The 21,053-nt window shown below is 36.2% G+C and overlaps 2 protein-coding genes across 3 annotated transcripts in view; one reads left to right on the top strand and one right to left on the bottom strand.

Annotated features, from left to right (window-relative positions):
• Positions 1–16,205, top strand: part of SAV1 (salvador family WW domain containing protein 1) — a 29,500-nt gene extending 13,295 nt beyond the window's left edge. The window contains exons 3-5 of the mRNA XM_065940406.1: positions 1,672–1,942; positions 4,705–4,848; positions 13,310–16,205. Coding sequence (XP_065796478.1) covers positions 1,672–1,942; positions 4,705–4,848; positions 13,310–13,511 — 617 coding nt within the window. The 3' untranslated portion in view covers positions 13,512–16,205. The remainder of the gene's footprint in view (positions 1–1,671; positions 1,943–4,704; positions 4,849–13,309) is intronic.
• ATL1 (atlastin GTPase 1) overlaps positions 15,923–21,053 on the bottom strand; it is a 69,804-nt gene continuing 64,673 nt past the window's right edge. Inside the window, exon 12 of one of the 2 annotated variants that reach the window (XM_065940405.1) lies at positions 15,923–16,167. In XM_065940405.1, the coding sequence (XP_065796477.1) occupies positions 16,057–16,167 (111 nt within the window). In that variant the 3' untranslated portion in view covers positions 15,923–16,056. The remainder of the gene's footprint in view (positions 16,168–21,053) is intronic. The other variant, XM_065940403.1, reaches the window with a different exon arrangement.

Below are 21,053 nucleotides of genomic sequence, written 5' to 3'. Positions count from 1 at the left end.
CATTTATTTTTGCTTTTCTTTTTTTTTTTTTTTAGCTTTAGGAGACTGAGCTAAGAAAATACTGCTACAACTTATGTTGAAGAATGTATTGCCTATTTTATCTCCTCGAAGGTTTATAGTGTTATATCTGAAAGTGATGGTGGGTGAGGCTGGTCCTGAGGCTAGTGCCAGCCCACTGGTGGGTGGAGCCAGGTTCTGATGCTGCCACTGCTGGGGATTCCAGGCCTAGTGCTTGTATACTGGTGTGTGGGCCTGGGTCCTAAGCCCTCTGGTGGACAGAGACATGTCGTGGCGAGACTCAGGGCACAAGAGGTCTTAAGGCAGCTGGCCTGCTGGTGAGTGGGGCTGTGTCCCAGCTGGGCTAGTTGCTTGACCTGGCCTGAGGTGTCCCAGTACTGGTGCCCATAGACTGGTGCGCACCGCCCAGGTCCTTTTGCTGATACGTTAAAAGGAAGATTCCAACATGACACTTGCAGCACCAGTGGCCTTGAGATAGAACAAACTCCTGAAACATCTCCTGCCACAAGTGTGTGTGTCCCCAGTTTCCTCCTGCCTCTCTGGGAGGCTCTCCAAAATTAGCTGGTGGGTCTGACCCATGCTCCTTTCAAATTATTGCTTTTGTCCTGGGTCCCAGAGTGTGTGAGATTTTGTGTGCACCATTTAAGAGTAGAGTCTTTATTTCTTACAGCCCACTGGTTCACCTGAAAGAGAGCACTCCTGGCCTACAAAACCAGAAGTTCTGGGGACTTGTCTTCCTGGTGAGGAAGCCTAATGTGGGATTCAGATCCCTTGCCCCTTGGGGAGAATCTCTACACTTACAATTCTCCTGTTTGTAGGTTGCCCACCTGGGGGTAAGGGTCTTGACTATATTGCATTTCCACCTTTCCTTCCCATCTTGTTGTGGTTCCTTCTTTATATTTTTAGCTGTAGAAGATCTTTTTTGCTAGATTCTGGTTGTTCTCATCAGTAGTTGCTCGGTAAATATTAATAGTCGTATTTTTGGTGTGCCCATGGGAGATGAGTTCAGGGTCTTCCTACTCTACCATCTTAACCACATGCATTTCATTTCTTTCATCACTGTTTTGTAGTTGTCAGCATACAGAGCCTGCAATTTTTTGTTAGATTGATATGTAAATATTTAAATTTTTGGAGCTGTTATAAGTGTTATAATTTGTTTTCAATTATTAATATAAAAATATTTAATTGATTTTGTATGTTTACCTTATACTTGGTAAACTTCCTTAGTAGTTTTATGGTACAGCCAGATTTTTTTTTTAGCCATACTATTTTTAAGAAATTACAAACTAGGAATAGTTTTACAAGTTCATTTTTGCTATTTTAGATGAAATGTCAAATCTTAACTCTTGAATGAGATGAATTTTTCTTTTCCTCACTTTCCTTTAGCAGTATACATGCTTAATTAGTTTTATTTTGTATGGTCTGGTGATGGAAGCATCAGCCAAAAGAACCTAATTTCATAGATTCTAGTTTTTTTCTCCTTTTGTAGTTAAATAACAGTAACATTGTCTAGTTTTAAGAAAAATTTCATTTGTAACAGTAAAAATCATGATTTTTAATGGGAGAGTATAATTTGGATAGTTTTGAGTTTTTCATATGGTATATATCTTTTAGCTATAATAATTGTTCTGTTTCTTCTGTTTTTCCTCTCAGGTATTGGGAGAGTTGCTGCTACATCATTAGGAAATTTAGCTAACCATGGTTCTGAAGATTTACCCCTTCCTCCTGGCTGGTCTGTGGACTGGACAATGAGAGGGAGGAAATATTACATAGATCACAACACAAATACAACTCATTGGAGCCATCCTCTTGAGCGAGAAGGACTTCCTCCCGGATGGGAACGCGTTGAGTCTTCAGAATTTGGAACCTATTATGTAGATCACACGAATAAAAAGGCTCAGTATAGGCATCCTTGTGCTCCAAGGTAGAGTATTAACTGTTTTAACCCTTTTGTTTGGAGATTGTCTAATGTTAGATTTTTTTTTTAATGTTAGATTTTGAACTTATATTTTCGTCAATGAGAAATTTATCCTGATGTTTGATTTGAAAACTTTATCTATCACAACTTCTGGACTTATATTTAGTAATGAATGACTTTAATAATTTAAAAACTTTAAACCTCAAAAACAGGATCAATATTCTTATGATCAGGTTCTGCTTTAATATGCCAGAATGTTTTTATTAAAGATACCCAGAGATTGAAATAAATAAAATTCTCATCTTTTTACATTTAAATTTCTTTAAAAATACAGACCTACCTTTGAATGTGTAGAATATACTTTTGAATTATAATGATGTCTTGTTGTTTATTCAGTTTACAGATATTTTATGTTCTGTTTTTAACTGTTGCCAGGTAAGAAAGCAAAAATTGAAACTGTACAGAACATCTCAGATCTGTTTGATAAATATAGCCAGTGATCCTTTGGGTTATTCTGACTGATGCTGGCCTATCAGTTGATTTCACTGATAGCCAGACTTCTAGCCTTTGAATTCTGTAGCCAGTTGTCAGATATGGCTGTTGAGCACTTGAAATATGATTAATCCATGTTGAGATGCGTTATACATGTAAAATACACACTGAATTTCAAAGTACATAAAATGTTTAGTATGAAATTGCAAATGTTTGCAGTTAACGACATTGAGCTGTTAAGAACTGAGCCATAAAATTAAAAATGGGTAGAATATCATCAGCATGTTGATAGCTGTTGCGTAATATCATCTAGCATAGCACAGATGTTTGGTTAGAGCATACTTTTGCATTTTTTAGAACCATTTAAATTATTTTGAAAATACATTTTAATATTATCACCCAGAAAACTATGCTTTATCATTATTGTGTTGTTTTAATTATTTTACATGTTTGGATTTATTAATTCAACTTTGAAAAGCAGTTTTTTTCCAGTGATTCCATTTAGTGGCACACACTCAGTGTTTATTGAACAAGTGAAGTTGTCGTCCCTTCAGAAGAGCCAGATTAACCACTCTGCATTCGCTGGGCTCTGGCCCCTCTGCCTGCTTTCACCCATCTCAGGCAGGCTGCTGCTACTCTCCTTGGCTTCCATTTTCAGGCCTGTGACATGGGGCTGATTTGTCAGTTGTCCCTCCCACCTGATCACAATTCTTACCCAAGGGCAGTGATGAGTCCCACTTATTTACTGCTGTGTCCCCAGCACCAAACACAGAAATTCACACAGGTAGACATTGAATGAATAAATGATAGAAAATGATAGAAATGCCCTCCCCTCCCCTGCCAAAAAAAAAAAAAAAGACAGCAAAATGTGGTTACAATTTGCTGTCACCGAATGGCAGACTTTCTGGTCCATAGAAAGGTTTGCATGTATAGTGAGCTTAGTTTTCTGTTTGTCGTCATTAATCTTACATTGTAGAATTTAATAGTTTACAAAGCAGTTTTATAGTTTGCCTTTCTCAGCAGCTCTGTAGACTTTAAAAAGGAGAGAGTAAACACCTTTAATCTGAGATAGGTAGTATTAGTAGCTATTTGATTGTATTATGCTAATCCTTATACATAACTTTTCATTATACTAGGCCATTTAATCCTTAGAACAGTCATCTCTGGTATGAATTTATTCCAGTTTTACAAATCAGGAGGCTAAAGTTTAGAGAAGAGAAGCAGTATTCATCTACATTCATACAACTTGTGAGTGGCCAGTTTGACTTCAAAGCCTCAGTTCTTTCCCACTTCTGTTCTTTCCCATCCAACTGTGCTATCAAGGAATATTTCACTTTGCACCTATTTATGAAAGAGTTGAAGATAAAATTCAGTACCATTTGCACACTGATCTTTAAATTGTTAACTACAGTGTAATCCAACATTTACACTTTAGTCCTAGTTTAGTACTGGAATGACCTTTTCTGATATACACATAAACGATTTTTTGGAGGTAGGCTCTTCCAGTTTTGTCTCCAAGTCTGGAATAGGCCAGTTTGGTCTCTCAGAATTCAATCTTTAACCTTCAAGTGGTTCCTTGAACCTTCAAGCTTTCCTTAGCATTTTCCCATGAATAGCTTTCACCCCACCTTGCTGTTCTCCCTCTTTCCCCCAACACTTATAGGCTGTTAGAAATAATTGAAAATGTGGCCTTTTTTATTTTAAAGTCTCTGATTTAAAACAAGCTCTAATCAGCTCTAACTCCCTTATGCTCTTGTAAGGTTGTAAAAGTGGAAAGGAAGTGATATAGTTAGGTGACTAGTTCAAGCACAGTACTCATTACTACTTTAACATCTATTCCATACCCCCTTTTCAACCTAAAGGAGAAAGAAAATATCTATTCTTTTGAGAAAAATTATCACCTTTGCCAATATAAATTTATAGCTAATTACTTAGTTATTACTAAATTTATGATTCTAGTTTTAAGCCTCCTTATAAAGGTTATAACTTTGCTCTGAATTTTTTTATAGCCTCCTTTGAAGTTTCCCTTGAAAGGAATAAATATCAGCCAGAAGAAACCTCTTAAAAATATGTAAAGATTAGCTTAGTTCTCTATATATCACTAATGACCTATAAGTTTCCAAGAGAAGGTGAATTTTACTTCTCCTATAGTATAGTTTAAAAAAAAAAGGTGGTAGAAGTGTGGGCAAGAGGCACTTTGAAAAACAGTCAGTATTCTTACACTTCCTCTTCTGTTGAGGCCGTCATCCTGATGAACGTTTGCTCTGTTTTCTTAGTGTGCCTCGGTATGATCAACCTCCTCCTGTTACATACCAGCCACAGCAAGCCGAGAGAAATCAGTCCCTTCTGGTACCTGCAAATCCTTATCATACTGCAGAAATTCCTGACTGGCTTCAGGTTTATGCTCGAGCCCCTGTGAAGTAAGTGAATTTACAGCACAGATTTTTGTTGAGGCATGAGTGGAAGGCTGAAGGGAGTCTCTGGGCTGCTTAAACCACACAGCACACAGTGTTTTTTTCTCTTAATGATATTGGGCTTTTACTCAAAAAAGGGATATCACAGCTTATAAAGTTTAAAAGTCATTGATTAGAAATAGAAGTTTTACAAACATTTATTGCATCTTCACTTTCCGTTAATGTGCAGACCTGAGCTGTTACATAGAGATGCAGTGAAAAGCTTACCTTCTCATACGGGTAGGATAACTTGCAAATAAGTGATACAATGCCTTGTGATCAAAGGAAGGACCTGGGTAAGTCCTAGGTACACAGGTGAAACCAAGCAAGACACAAGGGTGTTGAGGAAATATTATGTGTGGTGACTCAGGTTCTGGGATGAGATGATTTGTGTTCACTGATACTTTAGCTTTGTTACTCCGGGCAGGGTGCTTAACTTGGTTTTGTTCTCTGTTAATTGGAGGTAGTAATAGTATCTACTCTTAAGGTTATTAAGTATTCAATAAAATAATACATCTAAAATACGTGTCACACATATTTTAGTGTCTTGCACATTAAAAGAACTCTTAGTAAATGATGACTGTTACTTTTGCACTAAATGTATAGGATAGTGGTTAAGATCAGTCAGGAAGGAAACTATCTGGAAGGAAAGTGTGATTTCTGTCTCCATTATCTACTAACTGAGTGACCTTAGGCAAGTTACTGAACTTAGTTCTAAGTGTTTTTGCTCTACTGAAACATAGGGGATAGTAATTTTATCTACCTTACTTTATGTGGTGAAGCTTGAGTGATTACGCAAAATGGTACAGCAGCAGACTTGAGTAAGCCTTAGTAGTAGTTTCTCATTATTATGAGTGAGCAAGGAAAGATGCCCCCAAAAGGAAAATATATGGGGCTAGTTTTTAAAGATGGCTATGAGTTTGCTAGGCTCATTGAGGATATTTGTTGGGTAGTAGGCAATGTTCAGGGCTTCCCAGGTGGTGCAGTGGTAAAGAATCTGCTTACTGATGCAGGAAATGCAAGATATGTGGGTTCAATCCCTGGGTCAGGAAGATCCCCTCGAGGAGGGTATGGCAACCCATTCCAGTATTCTTGCTGGGAAAATTCCATGGACAGAGAAGCCTAATGGGCAGTGGTCCATGAAGTCCCAAAGACTTGGAAGTGACTGAGCACACGAGGCACTGTTCAGTATAATCATGAATAAATTAAATGTTTGCCTCAGAGAGCTCCTCTGGAAAACAGAAGCACTCAGATCAATAATCCAGTGTGATAAAGATCAGTGACTGATATATACAAAGTGCTGTGATTTCAGAAAAGTGGATGTTTGAAAGTATTATAAATAGTTACTGATAATACAGTGTTTCCTGAACCATACTGTGCTAAACTTTCAGATATGTTCTCTCATATAATCTTCCCAAAACCTATTTTATAGCTGAAAATAACTTAGTCTTTGCTAAAATCAAACACATATTGAGTGGTAGATTTCAAACCTTTATCTCTTAATTCCAAAGTTCATACTCTTAACTTTTGTCATTATTATTTTCTTATTTAATAATTATCATAATTTACTAAGTATCTATTCAATTTCTGGTACTTTGCTAGGTATTTTACACATAATAATTGCATGTGTAGAGCTGTTGACAATAAGGTAATATTTTGTAGCCTTACTCTTTTGCATTTCAGAAACCAAACTATCAGCATAAAATAGGCCAAAGAAGAATTTAGAAAATTTAGGATAATTAGAATGATTATACAATGAATTTGGCATTCAGTTCAGTTCAGTCAGTTGTGGCCGACTCTCTGCGACCCCGTGAACCACACACAGCACACCAGGCCTCCCTGTCCATCACCAACTCCCGGAGTCCACCGAAACCCATATACATCGAGTAGGTGATGCCATCCAACCATCTCATCCTCTGTCGTCCCCTTCTCCTCCTGGCCTCAATCTTTCCCAGCATCAGGGTCTTTTCCAACGAGTCAGCTCTTCGCATCAGGTGGCCAAAATATTGGAGTTTCGGCTTCAACATCAGTCCTTCCAATGAACACCCAGGACTGATCTTTAGGATGGACTGGTTGGATCTCCTTGCAGTCCAAGGGACTTTTAAGAGTCTTCTCCAACACCACAGTTCAAAAGCACCAATTCTTCGGTGCTTAGCTTTATTTATAGTCCAAATCTCACATCCATACACGACCACTGGAAAAACCATAGCCTTGACAAGATGGACCTTTGTTGGCAAAGTAATGTCTTTGCTTTTTAATAGGCTGTCTAGGTTGGTCATAACTTTCCTTCCAAGGAGTAAGCGTCTTTTAATCTCATGGCTGCAGTCACCATCTGCAGTGATTTTGGAGCCCAGAAAAATAAAGTCTGCCACTGTTTCCACTGTTTCCCTATCTATTTGCCATGAAGTGATGGGACCAGATGCCATGATCGTTTTTTGAATGTTGAGCTTTAAGCCAACTTTTTCACTGTCCTCTTTCACTTTCATCAAGAGGGTCTTTAGTTCTTCTTCTCTTTCTGCCATAAAGGTGGTGTCATCTGCATATCTGAGGTTATTGATATTTCTTCTGGCAATCTTGATTCCAGCTTGTGCTTCCTCCAGCCCAGTGTTTCTTATGATGTACTCTGCATGTAAGTTAAATAAGTAGGGTGACAATTTACAGCCTTGACGTACTCCTTTTCGTATTTGGAACCAGTCTGTTGTTCCATGTCCAGTTCTAACTGTTGCTTCCTGACCTGTATACAGATTTCTCAGGAGGCAGGTCAGGTGATCTGGTATTCCCATCTCTTTCAGAATTTTCCACAGTTTATTATGATCCACACAGTCAAAGGCTTTGGCATAGTCAATAAAGCAGAAATAGATGTCTTTCTGGAACTCTCTTGCTTTTTTGACGATCCAGCGGATGTTGGCAATTTGATCTCTGATTCCTCTACCGTTTCTAAAACCAGCTTGAACATCTGGAAGTTCACGGTTCATGTATTGCTGAAGCCTGGCTTGGAGAATTTTGAGTATTACTTTACTAGCGTGTGAGATGAGTACAATTGTGCGGTAGTTTGAGCATTCTTTGGCATTTCCTTTCTTTGGGATTGGAATGAAAACTGACCTTTTCCAGTCCTGTGGCCACTGCTAAGTTTTCCAAATTTGCTGGCATATTGAGTGCAGCACTTTGACAGTATCATCTTTCAGGATTTGAAATAGCTCAACTGGAATTCCATCACATCCACTAGCTTTGTTCATAGTGATGCTTCCTAATGCCCACTTGACTTTACATTCCAGGATGTCTGGCTCTAGGTGAGTGATCACACCATTGTGACTATCTGGGTCGTGAAGATCTTTTTTGTACAGTTCTTTTGTATATTCTTGCCACCTCTTCTTAATATCTTCTGCTTCTGTTAGGTCCCTACCATTTCTGTCTTTTATTGAGCCCATCTTTGCATAAAATATTCCCTTGGTATCTCTAATTTTCTTGAAGAGATCTCTAGTCTTTCCCATTTTATTGTTTTCCTCTATTTCTTTGCATTGATCAATGAGGAAGGCTTTCTTATTTTTCCTTGCTATTCTTTGGAACTCTGCATTCAAATGGGTTTATCTTTCCTTTTCCCCCTTTGCTTTTCGCTTCTTGTTTTTTCACAGCTATTTGTAAGGCCTCCTCTGGAGACAACCATTTTGCTTTTTTGCATTTCTTTTTTTTGTGGATGGTCTTGATTCCTGTGATCTGTACAATGTCACGAACCTCCATCCATAGTTCATCAGGCAGTCTTGTCTATCAGATCTAGTCCCTTAAATCTATTTCTCACTTCCACTGTATAATCACAAGGGATTTGATTTAGGTCATACCTGAATGGTCTACTGGTTTTCCCTACTTTCTTCAATTTATGTCTGAATTTGGCAATAAGGAGTTCATGATCTGAGCCACAGTCAGCTCCCAGTCTTGTTTTTGCTGACTGTATAGAGCTTCTCCATCTTTGGCTGCAAAGAATATAATCAATCTGATTTTGGTGTTGACCATCTGGTGATGTCCATGTGTAGTCTTCTCTTGTGTTGTTGGAAGAGGGTGTTTGCTATGACCAGTGCGTTCTCTTGACAGAACTCTATTAGCCTTTGTGCTGCTTCATTCTGTACTCCAAGGCCAAATTTGCCTGTTACTCCAGGAGTTTCTTGACTTCCTACTTTGGCATTCCAGTCCCCTATAATGAAAAGGACATCTTTTTTGGGTGTTATTTCTAGAAGGTCTTGTAGGTCTTCATAGAACTGTTCACCTTCAGCTTCTTCAGTGTTACTGGTTGGGGTGGTCATTTACTATGAATTATTTATTCTTGGTCAACATAAACATTCCCTTACATCTATTTCCATCTTCTCAGTCTGTAAATTCATGGCTGTTGATCTGTGGCCTTATGCAGAGAGGTAAGATGATATTTGAAGGTTGTGGTCTAAAAGGATCAGTTTTTTCCTCTGTAAGTCAAATTTAAGCCTTGTTAAGTGTAATTTTTAAATAGGTTCTAATTATAGATATTATTCTACAAAGTATAAACAATGTTTGTCAGAAGTCTGGTTTTTAATTGACTTGAAATTCTGTAGACATTTATCCATAGAAGTTAAGCAAGGTTTAGTGTCTGAGCTCACCTCCAGAAGCCTCTTTATCTTATAATCTATATAGTATAGGAATGGGATGAGGAGAGAGAGCAGACTTGTCTTCCCTTTTTCCCTTCTTTCAATCTTGATAGCACTTGATACACTGCTGTGTAAAGCCTTTGTTCATATGCCGATTCTAAGTCATATGTAACGTATACATACATTTCTGTTTCCATAAGTTTGGAAGAATATGTGCCTGTTGACTTTTGTTGTTTCTGGGAGTTGATAAGATTGAGCGGGGTTACTCTTTCTATATTGTTATTTCTACTCTATAGCAATTGTTAGAAATAACTAAAAAGCCTTCCTATTGAGGGGAAAAAGATAGTACTTAAATGGAATGCTTTGGTTCTTATGAAAAAAAGAAGAAAAAAAAAAAGACTTCCAAAAGTTATAGTTTCTTTCAACTCTGGTTCTTTGAACTAGCTATAAAACTGTAGGAAATTTACCACTTCAGTTTTTTCCAAATAGATCAGAATGGGCCAGTGAGAAGAGTTTATTTTTAAGTCCTGTTTAAGCAGTAAAGGAGAAAGTACTCCTTTACTGCGTAAAACAAGAGGTCTAGAAACCTTTTAGTTGATACTAAATTTTTGTCTCTGAAGAGGATTAGAAGTGGTTAATATTGTCTGTCAACAAAAGGTGAGTTGTTATCTATGAATTAGATAATGGAGAATCAATTACTTATCTCATCCAAGAGGTTTTAAAATTAGCTTGTTTCTTCTTCTTGTTTACCAAACAGTGGACATCATATAGCTTTCTAAAGTGCTTTAATTCTATCTCTAGCAGTAACTTACCAAAGTAATGTTTGTATGTATTTCTAGAACCGGCTTAAAACAGATAATATTCTAATTATTTATTGGTTTTAGTAAAGTTAAGTTTCTAAGTTTGGTCATAGAAGTCTGTAATGTATCATGTAATTGTCAGCAAGTTGAACTATAGGAGAATACTAAAAGATTTAATCTTTAACAGGAAAAAGAACATCAGGAACATGTTTACTTTCCAATATTCCTCACACGCCCCCGCCCCTCTGCCCCCCACCGCTCCCCGCCCGGCCCCCCCCCCCCCCCCCCCCAGTCCCCAGTAGTTTGTGGCACAGACTCTGTTTTATTCCTGTGTCTATGACCCTGCAGTATAACTGTTGACTCACTTCTGGGTATAGGAGGAAAGGCACAGTGAGCATACTGTTACATAAGACAGGCACAGGGAACTTGGGCTACATATGATACCTGGGGCTGGGAATAGCAGTACTTTTTGGGCTCCGAAGGCAGCATCCACTGGAGTGTGAACAAGGTTTTTGGTAGCATTGCAGCAATTGCTGTTTGTGTATATAGGTTATTTATAGTACTGTTTGAATAGAATACTGATGTAGGTAAAATATAGCAAAAGAAAAGGATACTGGAGTAGTTTACATCCTACTTTCTGAATGATTTACCTGTGTATAGTGGCCAAAAGTTAAACTGAAGCAGGTTATTTGGCTCATTAAGAAGAATGGGAATTACATACATTTTGTTTGTTTGTTTTGTTTTCTTTAAAAAATTAAATAGTGGGCATAGGCAGAAGGGAAGTCACTATACAGAAATAGCAGGGGCAAGGATTTGGAATGGAAATTAACAGATTGCATACTCTTATCATTTATAGTTTTCCTTAGAGTGCTTTTTCCTCTTCCCCAGAGTATTTTCACTAAATACTCTGATTTTCTTGCTTCTACACAAAATCCAATTCTTGATGCCAGATGCTGTGATTGGGAAGTCAGAAAGTTATCTGAAGCTTTTTTCTTTTTTAAAACTTGAATGTGTATACAGAATGATGTTGTTTAGTTGCAAAATTGGGTCTGACTCTTTTACGACTCCATAGACTATAGCCTGCCAGGCTTTTCTGTCCATTGGATTTCCTAGACAAGGGTACTTAAGTGGGTTGCCGTTTCCTTCTCCAGGGGGTCTTCCCAACCCAGGGATCAAACCCACATCGCCTCCAGTGGCAGGTGGGTCCTTTACCACTGAGCCACCAGGGAAGCCCAAACATGTCTTAAAAACAAGTTTGATATTTTCTAATATTACTATATTTATTCTTCTCCCTTCTTTTTCTTGCTATAAAGTATCCAGATGATAAATGAGCTTTAACATGCTTATAGTTCACCTGGCATAAATTTTAGCATCTTGAATCAGTAGACATTGCTGAAATGCCCCTTAGCTATGAAATTCAGACTTCAGGAGATTAAGGGTTTTTGTTGTTGTTAGGAATTATGAATTAGTTTCAAACATGTAGAATCTTAAGCTACCTGAATGGCAGAGGTTCTAGGAAACACCTTACAACCGTTTCTTCATGGAGACTCAGTATTTTTTGTAGTATGTCTCCCAATTTGGCAAATAGTTGGAGTTTCCCTCTAAAGAGAATATAAAGCTTTCTGCTAAGTTTATCTGTTAGTAAATTTGCAGTACTCATTAAGTAATTGAATTAATAAATTTGGGGTCTAGACTATATTTACCTTGTGATTTTGTGCTTCTGGTATTCTGGTACACATACCCAAGTTGTACAGAAATGTATGTCAGCATGCCAAACACAGTATGTGGCTCATAGTGGCTGCTCTACATTTGTTCGCTGTTTCCCTTTTTTAAAAAAAATACTACATGATCCCCTTGGAATAAGATGATAAATTAGTTACCAAGGAATCATTGGGTAGGAAATATTATAAATTATTAAGAATAAATTTACTAGAACTTACAGTTAAAGTTCTTCCTATTATGTCTGTTTTGCAGTATGATTTGAGAAACATAATATATAGGTATATGCCTTGCTCTAGTTCAAGTTCTTTTTCTAGTCTTAATAGGTATTAATCATTCAGAACTATTACTCTCATACATCTTGGTCCCTATAGTTTTCTACCTTTCTGATCTTTTAGTCACTAAACAATTTTGCAATATATATATATATACACACACACCTCTTTAGGTTTCATCCATAAAATAAAATGATTGGATTAGAATGCTGTCTTCAGGTCCCTTTCAATGCAAAGTGTAAATTACCACTTTAGTAGATTGTTGTATACTTCGTCTCAGTATGTGATGTACTTACCATTGAAAAGGGACTAAAAGCCTTCTAAAATGTATATAATTGTAAACTTACATGAGTCATTCCCATATCGTGCAGTCTTCTACATCTGTTTATTCTCATTCTGAAAAGAGCTGTTCTTTCCTTTTGGCTTGAGTTTTTCTGTTTTTTTCTGTTGTTGTTGTTTGTAATAGTGTATACTCAGCCTCAGGATTATGCAGACCACAAATGACGGTTCCTTTTCATTTGTTTACCTGCTTAGTTCCTTGTTTGCTATAGTGAACAGTATACCTCAAAAAGCTTTATCAACACTAATGACACAAATGATCTTGCCTGTTTTTTTGTATTGTTCTTTGAGGGACAGTGTGGTCTAAAGTATTCTTACCTTCCTGACAGTTAACTTTGGATGAACTTATGAACAGCATGAAAGTGTTCTTCAAAATTACAGAACCACAGTGATTTGAAATCGGTGTTCACTATTACCTAGTGTTAATATTAGAATAACTGATATATAAGATGAACAAAATAGGTATTTTTAAATTGAAATTTAAATGAAGTAATAATAGCAGATTTTTCCTCTTCCTAAAAAGTAGTGTATTTAACTAGCAGATAATAACTTGGTTATTTTAAATTGAAGTTTATGGTTTATTAATTATAATAAAATTTATACTTATAAAATAGACCAGTTTACTAATATAAATATATATTTATGTGTATGGTGTGAACATATGTCTGATTGTGTTTTAAAACAGATATGACCACATTCTGAAGTGGGAACTCTTTCAGCTGGCTGACCTGGACACATACCAGGGAATGCTAAAGTTGCTTTTCATGAAAGAACTGGAACAGATTGTTAAAATGTATGAAGCCTACAGACAGGCTCTTCTCACGGAGTTGGAAAATCGTAAACAGAGACAGCAGTGGTATGCCCAGCAACATGGCAAGAATTTTTAAGTTAATTTTTTAAAAACAAAATTTAAGTTTTATAAGGGCTTTAAAATATTTTCACAGATTAAAAAACTGCAAATACTTTGGTTAATAAAGGCAGCTTACTTTTTGGAAATTATAAAATTCTAATTTTACATGTATTTTGTTATTAAAAATATTATTTTATTGAGAAAAAAATGAGTTTATCATTTTAAGGGCCAACAGTGACACTCTAAATGCTGTATATCTGAAAACTGCTTTGCATATTCTTGATGGAGACAAATGTCATTTAATCAGATATTAAATAGGAAATGATCATTGGTAAACTGTCACAGTAGTAGTACCTTTCTTTAAAAAACAGAGAAAGAGATAACGTATGCAGTATTTAAAAAGCGTTTACTGCTGTAGTGGGGAATATTGTCTGGAATTGGATGGTTTAAATATTACCATGTGTAGTTCAAAACAAAACGACTTGAAACCTTTATTGTGATACATTTTTATATATAATATATAGGGTTACTCCTCCTCCCTGCCCCCAAATGTAAAGAACTGTTTTAAAACATGTTGGAAAGTATTTTTTTGGTGTTGAAAGGGTGAAGGGCCTATAACATTTCAGGAATAAATTTAGGTAAAAGGCTCCAGCCTGTGTGGGAACGTTGTGTACAGTACTCAAGGGTTGCTAACGTTACTTCCTTCCTTTGGGCCAGGGCTCTTATGGCATTTAGCAACATGGTTCTGATGAGACTGAGGTCACTTCCCAACAGCACGGCACGTTGCCATCCTAAACGACTGGGTTGAGCTGCCAAAAATGACAATCAGGGATTCATTAAGAAATCTTGGTCATTAAATTGACTTTATGTATTTTTTATCTTCCAAGTTTGTCACAGAAGTTTAAAACCTGGCATTTTCCTCCCAACTTATTTTCCTTTTGATTTAGTAGTTATTAAGACACTGTTCATAACTAGCACAGTACATTTGACTGCAGGCAAATTTATGGCACAACTAGCCTATAAATCTCTACAATTCTGTGAATTTCAGCACTTGCTGAAATAGCTGTTCAGTTATATTTACATGTGTTGTAAATATGTAAATAATTTTTTAGTTTAGGTAATCTTTCAAAATATAAAGTACTCCTAGTTAGATATCGGTGAATATGAGCTATTGATAAAATGTTGAAAATGTTAGTTGTTTGATTTTATATAACAAGCTTATTAAATATATTTTTGTGGAAACTAAATGTGTTGCATTTGAGTCCATGTTTATACATAATGCTTATAAATATTCTACTTTTCCATTCAGCAGGCCTATAGGCAAAGGAAGCAGAATGAAAGGGGTATCCAAAATGAAAATAGATCAGTGGAATTTTATCAATAGGAAAAGTTATTTCACAGGCCATGTGATCAAACTTAGCTAAGATGTGAGCTTATATATCTTATGAACTCTAACATACTTTTCCATCTTAATCATTGTTTACTCTTTACTTAATATTACCATTTCATTTAACTAAAGCTTAGCTATTTGTAAGAAAGTTATAAATTACTCTGTTTTAGAGCTCCCAGATAAGAGGCATTACTTTTTTTTTTTTTTCATTACTGCACATTTTTATCCTCTAAAAAGTATGCTCAATGAAATTCCACTACAGATTTTAGTAATTAGAAATACAATATAGAATCACTGGTTTAAAAGAACTGGAAGGTACCTAAAAGGGATCAGCATACATATGTTAAAATGAAAAGCTAAATCTGTAATGGTGTCAATATTAAAGAAAATGCATTTTGAATTTAAAAAAGAGATAGAAACTTTCCTGTTCTGTATCAGCACCTCCCAAACATTTCCAAATTCAGTTGTTTTTAATCTTAGGAACCAGAGTAAACTTTAATAATAGTTCACATGTTAAAAGAATAAACCTATGATGAATACATATCTTTGTGTACCAAATGAAAAAATATACAATGCAGTGAAACTCAAATACATATACAAAGTGATTTTTTTGTGCATTTTTGATCAAGAGGTTTATATTCTATATTAAACAATAATATAAAAGAAGCAATATATAGTTTCTGATAAAGCAACTGAAAAGCTCTCTTAGATGTCTTTTATAATAAAAGCTAATGGTATATGTAAGATGGTATAGGTTGAATCAAGCCTATTGAGCTATGTTTTAACAAATGCCTATGTGAAATAATTTAAAAATTCTTCTGTAGAAATTAAATGAGCATATCTAAATGTGGAGTAATATTACTACATGGTTTAACTATAACCCAGTAGTAGTATTTAGTAAATTCAAGCAGAACACATGTACTGTTATCTTAAATAGACAAATTCTTTAAATTATAATAGCATATTTGAAGACAAAATCAAGAAACTATACATGTTAACAAATGATATAACCATGCATACATATATCTGCTTATTAAACACTGAAGCAAAAGAACTAAGCTGCTGTGCACTCGTCATAGGTGCCTGGTATGTTACTCTGTTCTGATGGAAGCACTTTGTATGTTTGCATGGAAACATAAAACAATATTTAATTGACAATTTGGTCATGCACCTGTATTTTTTAAATTTGGGGTTACATTTTCTTCTTTTCTGATTGTTCAGTAGATTCTGACTTTGGTGCAGGAAACGCTTGATGATACAGATGTCTGTGGGTTGCTGCCGCACTGTAAAGCTTGTATAAAGCCTAGAAATAAAATAAGACTATTTTAAAAAATGATAAAACATTTTTTTAAATACACAGATAAAAACTTTTTCCTTTTGTTGTAATTTATGGTACTATATAAAATTCAGCATGCTAAATTTGGAATCCTTAGTAATCTGTATAACATATATACTAATAACTAGGATCTCAGCAGCCAAAAGTATTTTCAACTCTCCAGTGTGTTGATATTACTACTTCTGTGGGTTGATCTCTATGGTAAATGTTCTGTCCTCAGACTGCATTTTCTTTTACCATTCCCACCTTTTGGATCAGAGCTTCCTAACCCACTGTGCCCCACGGATGTGGAAAACTCATATTGTGAATATTATTAGTTTTAGAGGAATTATAGGAGCTTATAACTTGTGATTGCCAATAGCAAATTTATTACACACAGGTAGAACACTTGCTATTGGACCTTCCTGATAGGTTTTTCAGAAAGGGACCACTTTTTATTCTCCATAATTTTCTGATATGGTCGTGCAAATAAGCACATTTCTTACCCCTTCCCCACCACATGGGCTTTCTCAAATATGCTCTCTTTCCTTGCTTCCACTAATCAGTTCATAGCTTACAAAACCTTTATTCAGAAACATTACCTTAGAAAGTCTTTATTAAAGCTACCTGTCGTTGTTATTTGTCTGTGTAACAGTGAATCATAGAAATGTTTACATACTGCTTTCTGAAGTGTCCATAAATATTTTTATGTTTTTTTTAACCCCTCAGCTAGTGTCTAAAATTCATTACCTCCTCTGACTTTCACATAATGAACACTCAGTTAAGACCAATTTATCTGATGTAATTCTAGAGTATTTAAAAAGTCTGAGTATTTTTAAAGACTGGATAAAAGCTTGATATCCTTAAACAGAATTTCCAGGAAATTCCATTCATTTTTATCTTTTTGAGTCTATATGGCTATTTTCTTAAGTCTGAATTATACCATGATCAATTTACAAATGCATACTGGTACAACCTTAGTTCTATTCTGATTCTAATACATTCAGTTTAATCCATGTTTTCTTAAAAGTTCCTATTTTTTCTTAAGATTTGATTTACAAAGTTGAAATTTATTTTTACTGTTTTAGTAAATTCATTTTACTGAATTCTACATAAAATAATTGCTTATTGACTTATAAATATTAAATATATACTTGGTATCTGATTGGCAGACATAATCTAGTTATATATAAAACAGCAGAAACCAAGGAAAGAATTATGTACTGTCACTGTAGTTGCTGAAGATCAATTTTGCTTTCTGAAAGTAATGACCTAAATGATTTCACAGAAATAACTTTTCTTATGTGAAAATGATTCCTTCTTAGAAACTTGGATTCTTCCTCAGATACAGACTTTCTACACATGTGCAGTGGGAGAAATGAACACTAATTTACATGTCAGGTCCAAGGTATGCCAAGAAAGTTAGTTATACTACACACTGGCCTGAAACCTGCTTAAGGTGGTACAGATAACTCATTCAGAAGCCAAAGTTGAAAATCACTTCTAAAGGTTGTAGCTCCATTGACTCTCCATTAGTTAAGTTTCCTCAAGATTTTCATAACTACTTGTTTCACTCCGCAGTAGAACAAAATGTCCAATGTTAGAGCTTAAGATTTTTGAAAATTTCTAAACATTCAGAAATAAAATATTCATGATAATCAATTCTTGTGTTTCATATGCAGATAAAATAATATGTTCAGAGTAAATCAAATATTTTAAAACTTATCTACATTGAGACATCCTTTAATGACTAGGTGGTTTGTAAAATAAGACAATCATAATGTTTATAAATATACGAGTAGCTGTTAATTTAAGAAAGATTTAACTTACCTCATTTGTACTTCCCTGTGGTAAAGGCAGATTAAAGGGGAGAAAAGAGAAGTATATATCCTGCTTCATTAATAGCACTATGATAATCAACCTTATTTATATTAGTAATTTGTGAGCATTTAAGAACAAATACACCTTGAGGGAGGGGACATGTGTATACCTACAGCTGATTCATGTTGATGTATGGCAGAACCCAACGCAACTTGGTAAAGCAGTTACTTCCAGTTAAAAATATTTAGAACATATACCCCTGCAGACTTCTTTGATTTAGATTACATATTTAATCAGAATCCTCTGAAGAACCCACTTCTATATTCATCACAGGTTTCAGCACCATATTCTAGGAGGGCTTTGGGATTTACCTCAAATAGCCCCTCTTCATCTTTTGAGGTTGAGGGGCTTTTTGAGCCAGTGGCTCAGAGGATACAATTTTAATTAATTCTTTTCCAGTAGTGCTACCATTTATCAGTATATATCTCACCCAGATTCTTCAAAGACACACAGCAAATCCATCAGTTACAATTTGGTTTTAAAGAGTATAAACATACTCAATGCTGAGAGAACTGTAGCTATTACTTGCTACCTGCAGACCATAAATATTCACAAGTCTTAACTCCAAAATTTTATTAAAATCTCAACTTTAGTTTCACTAAATTCCCCGAAATTTTCATGCGGTAATTGAAGACACTTCCAGGATGAAAGGTGAGATGATTTTTATTCTGGCATGTTTATAATTGTTTCCCCTGTCCATAATCAATTATTTGAATAGCAGACCATGGTGACCCTGGGTTGGTTAGTTGGACCATAAAGGACACCTGACCCAGAAGCAGCTGATCCAGAGGTTGACCTGGACTCATTTTAGGGCCTGGTACAAATGAATAGTTCAAAGAGACAATCTGAAGTAATCAGATACTGTGTTGAGGGGTTTTACTAAAAGAGACAGTGATACGACTTCAGATGGACATTTATATATGCTCCTAACAATGGTTCTATGAAGGCCTACAAGACCTTCTAGAACTAACACCCAAAAAAGATATCCTCTTCATAATAAGGAGCTGGAATGCAAAAGTAGGAAGTCAAGAGCTACCTGGAGTTACAGGCAAATTTGGCCTTGGAGTACAAAACGAAGCAGGTCAATATACAAAACAAAGCAGGTCATAGACTAACAGTTTTGTCAAGAGAATGAATGCACTGGTCACAGCAAAAACCCTCTTCCAACAACACAAGAGAAGACTGTACACATGGACATCACCAGATGGTCAACACCAAAATCAGACTGATTATATTCTTTGCAGCCAAAGATGGGAGAAACTCTATACAGTCAGCAAAAACAAGACTGGGAGCTGACTGTGGCTCAGACCAGGAACTCCTTATTGCCAAATTCAGACGTAAATTGAAGAAAGTAGGGAAAACCACTAGACCATTCAGGTATGACCTAAATCAAATCCCCTAAAATTATACAGTGGAAGTGACAAATAGATTCAAGGGACTGGATCTGATAGAGTGCCTGAAGAACTATAGACAGAGGATCGTGACATTGTACAGGAGGCAGTAATCAAGACCATCCCCAAGAAGAAATGCAAAAAGGCAAAATGGTTGTCTGACGAGGCCTCACAAATAGCTGAGAAAAGAAGAGAAGTGAAAGGCAAAGGAGAAAAGGAAAGATACAGCCCTTTGAGTGCAGATTTCCAAAGAACAGCAAGGAGTGATAAGAAAGCCTTCCTCAGTGATCAATCCAAAAAAAAAAAATAGAGGAAAACAACAAAATGGGAAAGATCTTGTCAAGAAAATTAGACATACCAAGGGAACATTTCATGCAAAGATGAGCACAATAAAGGATAGAAATGGTAGGGACCTAACAGAAGCAGAAGATATTAAGAAGAGGTGGCAAGAATACACAGAAGAACTATACAAAAAAGATTTTCATGACCCAGATAACCACAATGGTGTGATCACTCACCTAGAGCCAGACATCCTGGAATGCGACGTCAAGTGAGCCTTAGGGAGCATCACCGTGAACAAAGCTAGTGGAGGTGATGGAATTCCAGTTGAGCTATTTCAATCTATGATGCTGTGAAACTGCTGCACTCAATATGCCAGCAAATCGGTAAAACTCAGCAGTGGCCATAGGACTGGAAAAGGTCAGTTTTCATTCCAGTCCCAAAGAAAGGGAATGTCAAAGAATGTTCCAACTACTGCATTATTGCACTCATCTCACACACTAGCAAAGTAATGCTCAAAATTCTCCAAGTCAGGCTACAACAGTATATGAACCGTGAACTTCCAGATGTTCAAGCTGGTTTTAGAAAAGGCAAAAGAACCAGAGATCAAATTGCGAACATCTGTTGGATCATCGAAAAAGCAAGAGTGTTCCAGAAAAACACCTACCTTTGCTTTATTGACTACACCAAAGCCTTTGACTGTGTGGATCACAACAAACTGTGGGAAATTCTTAAAGAGATGGGAATACCAGACCACCTCACCTGCCTCCCCAGAAATCTGTATGCAGATCAAGAAGCAACAGTTAGAACTGGACATGGAGCAACAGGCTGGTTCCAAATTGGGACAGGAGTACGTCAAGGCTGTATATTGTCACCCTGCTTATTTAACTTATATGCAGAGTACATCATGCAAAAAGGCAGGCTGGATGAGCACAAGTTGGAATCAAGATAGCTGGGAGAAATATCAATAACCTCAGATATGCAGATGACAGCACCCTTATGGCAGAAAGCAAAGAACTAAAGAGCCTCTTGATGAAAGTGAAAGAGGACAGTGAAAAAGTTGGCTTAAAAGTCAACATTCAGAAAACTAAGATCATGGCATCTGGTCCCATCACTTCATGGCAAACGAATGGTGAAGCAATGGAAACAGTGACAGAATTTATTTTGGGGGGCTCCAAAATCACTGCAGATGGTGAATGCAGCCATGAAATTAAAAGACACTTGCTCCTTGGAAGAAAAGCTATGACCAACCTAGACAGCATATTAAAAAGCAGAGACATTACCAACAAAGGTCCGTCTCGTCAAGGCTATGGTTTTTCCAGT

This window comes from Muntiacus reevesi, chromosome 7 (genome assembly GCF_963930625.1).
Source record: "Muntiacus reevesi chromosome 7, mMunRee1.1, whole genome shotgun sequence".
NCBI classification, from domain to species: Eukaryota; Metazoa; Chordata; class Mammalia; order Artiodactyla; family Cervidae; genus Muntiacus; species Muntiacus reevesi.
This window is presented reverse-complemented; position numbering and strand designations above follow the sequence as displayed.